Consider the following 2,849-nt stretch of genomic DNA (forward strand, 5'->3'; position numbering starts at 1 on the left):
AGTAAAAAGATCCAAACTTTTTGACTAAAATACAACTCTTGAATTTCAAGGTTTTACCTATTTCAAAACATCTCCAAGAACTCAAAAAATCCAAAAAATTCTTCTGACATGTTCAAATAGGTGCATTTGTATGATATGGTGTCTAAAGTTCAAAAGAAAATATCGGGGTGGAAGATGAAAATTCTTTCAGTGTGGCAGACTTATTTTATTACGACATGTTCTTTCTAGTATGACCCTTCATCTCTTTGTAGTTTTACAGGTCCTGCAATCCATTATCAAAACCCTCCATCGTATGATGAGCACTTTTTTTTAGGGGGAGGCGAATGGTAAAGGTAAGAAAAAATGGGTGGCCTAGAATTCTATTTGTTGTCCCTTGGAGGAAGGTGGCTTGGCTTTAAGGAATCTTGATGATATGCAACAAGCCCTTCATACTACATTTGTTTGGAATCTTATTCAGGGTAACTCTTTATGAACTAATTTTTTTAAAGGTAAGTATGTGGATACTAAGCCCTGGACCCTGGTTGATCCAACTAGGGGTACAAGGTTTTGGAAAATGATTGCTAAAACCCTTCCTTTGGTTTTGGATAATTCTAAGTGGCGCCTAAAGGAAGGAAATGTTTTCTTCTGGTATCATAAATCGCGGGATAGCGGTCCTTTAGTTAATGATATGCATATTGTGGGTCATCCTCTTCTTAAAGTTAAGGATTGCAAATTATCTTAATAGTTGGGATGTGGATTTTATTCTCCAGCGAGTGGGCCCGGAAAACCTTGATGGTATCTTAGAGGATATTTCTAAGACTAAACCAGGTTTGGATGTGTTGATCTGGACCAATAATGATAATGGCCTGTTTTCCACCAAGTCAGGTTGGGATTGTGTTCGTATTAGGGGTGGCACTCTTGAAGGGCATTCTTGGATGTGGCATAACAATCTTCCTCTTAAAATGCCCATCAATATGTGGAAAGCTTGGTATATGGCTTTGAGTGTGGATCATCATCTTCGCCGTATTGGCATTCCTATTATTTCTCGTTGTGATTGTTGTGCTAACGGTCACTATAAAGACCAGAATCATGTTTTGTTTGCAACTGAAATTGCTAGCACTGTTTGGCACTATTTTGGTGCTAGCCTTGGTATTCCGAATGGCCAAAACTGGAAAGACACGATGCAGACTTGGTTTTGCCGTGAGAAATTATCGTCTCAAGTTTGCATTATTGTAGGGATTATTCCGATGGTTATTACATGGAGAATCTGGAGGAGGCATTGTTTGTCACCTCTGGAGGGACACTTTGAATCTGCCTCTAATATTATTCACTCCATCGGTGGATTAGTCTTATTTGTTGTGATATGCATAATAGTTCTCACATTTCCGATTTTGATTTGCTGGTACTTGAGAGTTTGCATGTCCAGCCTATGTTCACTCCCATCCAGCGTTGCAAAGCTATTGCTTGGCAGCGGCCTCTGGCGGGTTGGGTTAAACTGAACACAGATGGTAGTAATTTGGGTAATCCGAGCACCTCAGGTGTGGGTGGGATTATTAGAAATGATCATGGTAATTTAATTCATGCTTTTTCTTCATTCATTGGTACAGGCTCTAATAATCAAGCAAAACTTTTAGCTCTCCTTAATGGGCTCCAAGTTTGTAAATCTTTATCTTTCAATTATGTGGAAATTGAACTTGATTCTCTGACTATTATTTCTTGGTGGAGTAAAAGATGTAGGGTGTGGTACCTAGAGGATTTCTAGGAGGAAATTCTTGACATTATGAGTTCCATAACTTGTTCGGTTCACCATATTTTTCGTGAGGGAAATAAAGTTGTAGATTGGTTGGCAAAGCATGGGACTTCTGGTAGTGATTTGGTTCCTTCCCACTTGACGGAGACTCCCCGAGCGTTGCATGGGCTCATTCGCATGGACTACTTCGGGATGCCTTCGCTTCGTCTTACTTAGTCTCATTTGTCAATTGCTTGAGGTTTCGTTGCTCTTGTTTTTATTTATTATGGTTTGGTCTTTTTTTGCATGATGGGTTTATTTTGTACCCTAGATGCTTGATTTGTAACTAGGGTTTCCTCCATCACAAGTGAGGGTTATTAATAAAATTGAGGAGGGGTCACTCTTGGAGAGGTGACCCTGACTTTTTTATAAAAAAGAATGTTCATAACACATTCAAAATAACTAACATGCATTGAATTAACACATAAAAGTCACCAAAAAATAAAAAAAATAGCACATGAAGCACTCAACTCCTTCCCTTAGCCAAAAACAGAATGTTTTTCCCAACTAGCTTTCATCAAACACTTGATCCAAGGCATTCTATGGTGAGATCTTCAAACCAAAACATCAACAAGGTTTAAAAATGTGACCTAAAGTATATCCAAGCATTAAACTTAAAATCACATGGGTATAAAAATAACTCAAAACATGGATCTAACTAAAAACATCAAACTTTTGACCCAACCGTATAATCCCTTGCATAAAAATTCACATATTTGAAACCAATGCCAAAAATCTTCAAACTAACATCCTAACATGTAGATAAAAGGCTTAGGATTATATAATAAAAATATCAAAGCCATTGGAGTAAGATTAAAACTCAAAAGACTCAAACCTTCTTAAAATAAAAACTGTTTTTCCTCTTCCAGTTTTAAGTTTCTAGATCTAAAAAAATATTTCATCAAAAGCTTTGGTAATGCAACCAATCTTCAACAAGAATTCATATAAACGTGTTGACAATACTTCATAAAATTTTCGGACCAATATTTGTCCATTAGCTTCGTAAAAAACTCTAAAATACAACACACTATCAGATTATCGCCCAGAATGACATTTCCAATGTTAAAACAACTTTTAACCA

At 37.0% G+C, this 2,849-nt stretch overlaps 1 protein-coding gene across 1 annotated transcript; it reads left to right on the forward strand.

Annotated features, from left to right (window-relative positions):
• Positions 1-662: 662 nt before the first annotated feature.
• LOC121253444 lies at positions 663-1,741 on the forward strand. Its single transcript, XM_041153457.1, has 3 exons — positions 663-1,199; positions 1,406-1,499; positions 1,587-1,741. Exons 1-3 carry the CDS (start codon positions 663-665, stop codon positions 1,739-1,741), a joined length of 786 nt encoding a protein of 261 aa, XP_041009391.1.
• The last annotated feature ends 1,108 nt before the right edge of the window (positions 1,742-2,849 follow it).

Source organism: Juglans microcarpa x Juglans regia, chromosome 2S (genome assembly GCF_004785595.1).
Source record: "Juglans microcarpa x Juglans regia isolate MS1-56 chromosome 2S, Jm3101_v1.0, whole genome shotgun sequence".
Lineage (NCBI taxonomy): Eukaryota > Viridiplantae > Streptophyta > Magnoliopsida > Fagales > Juglandaceae > Juglans > Juglans microcarpa x Juglans regia.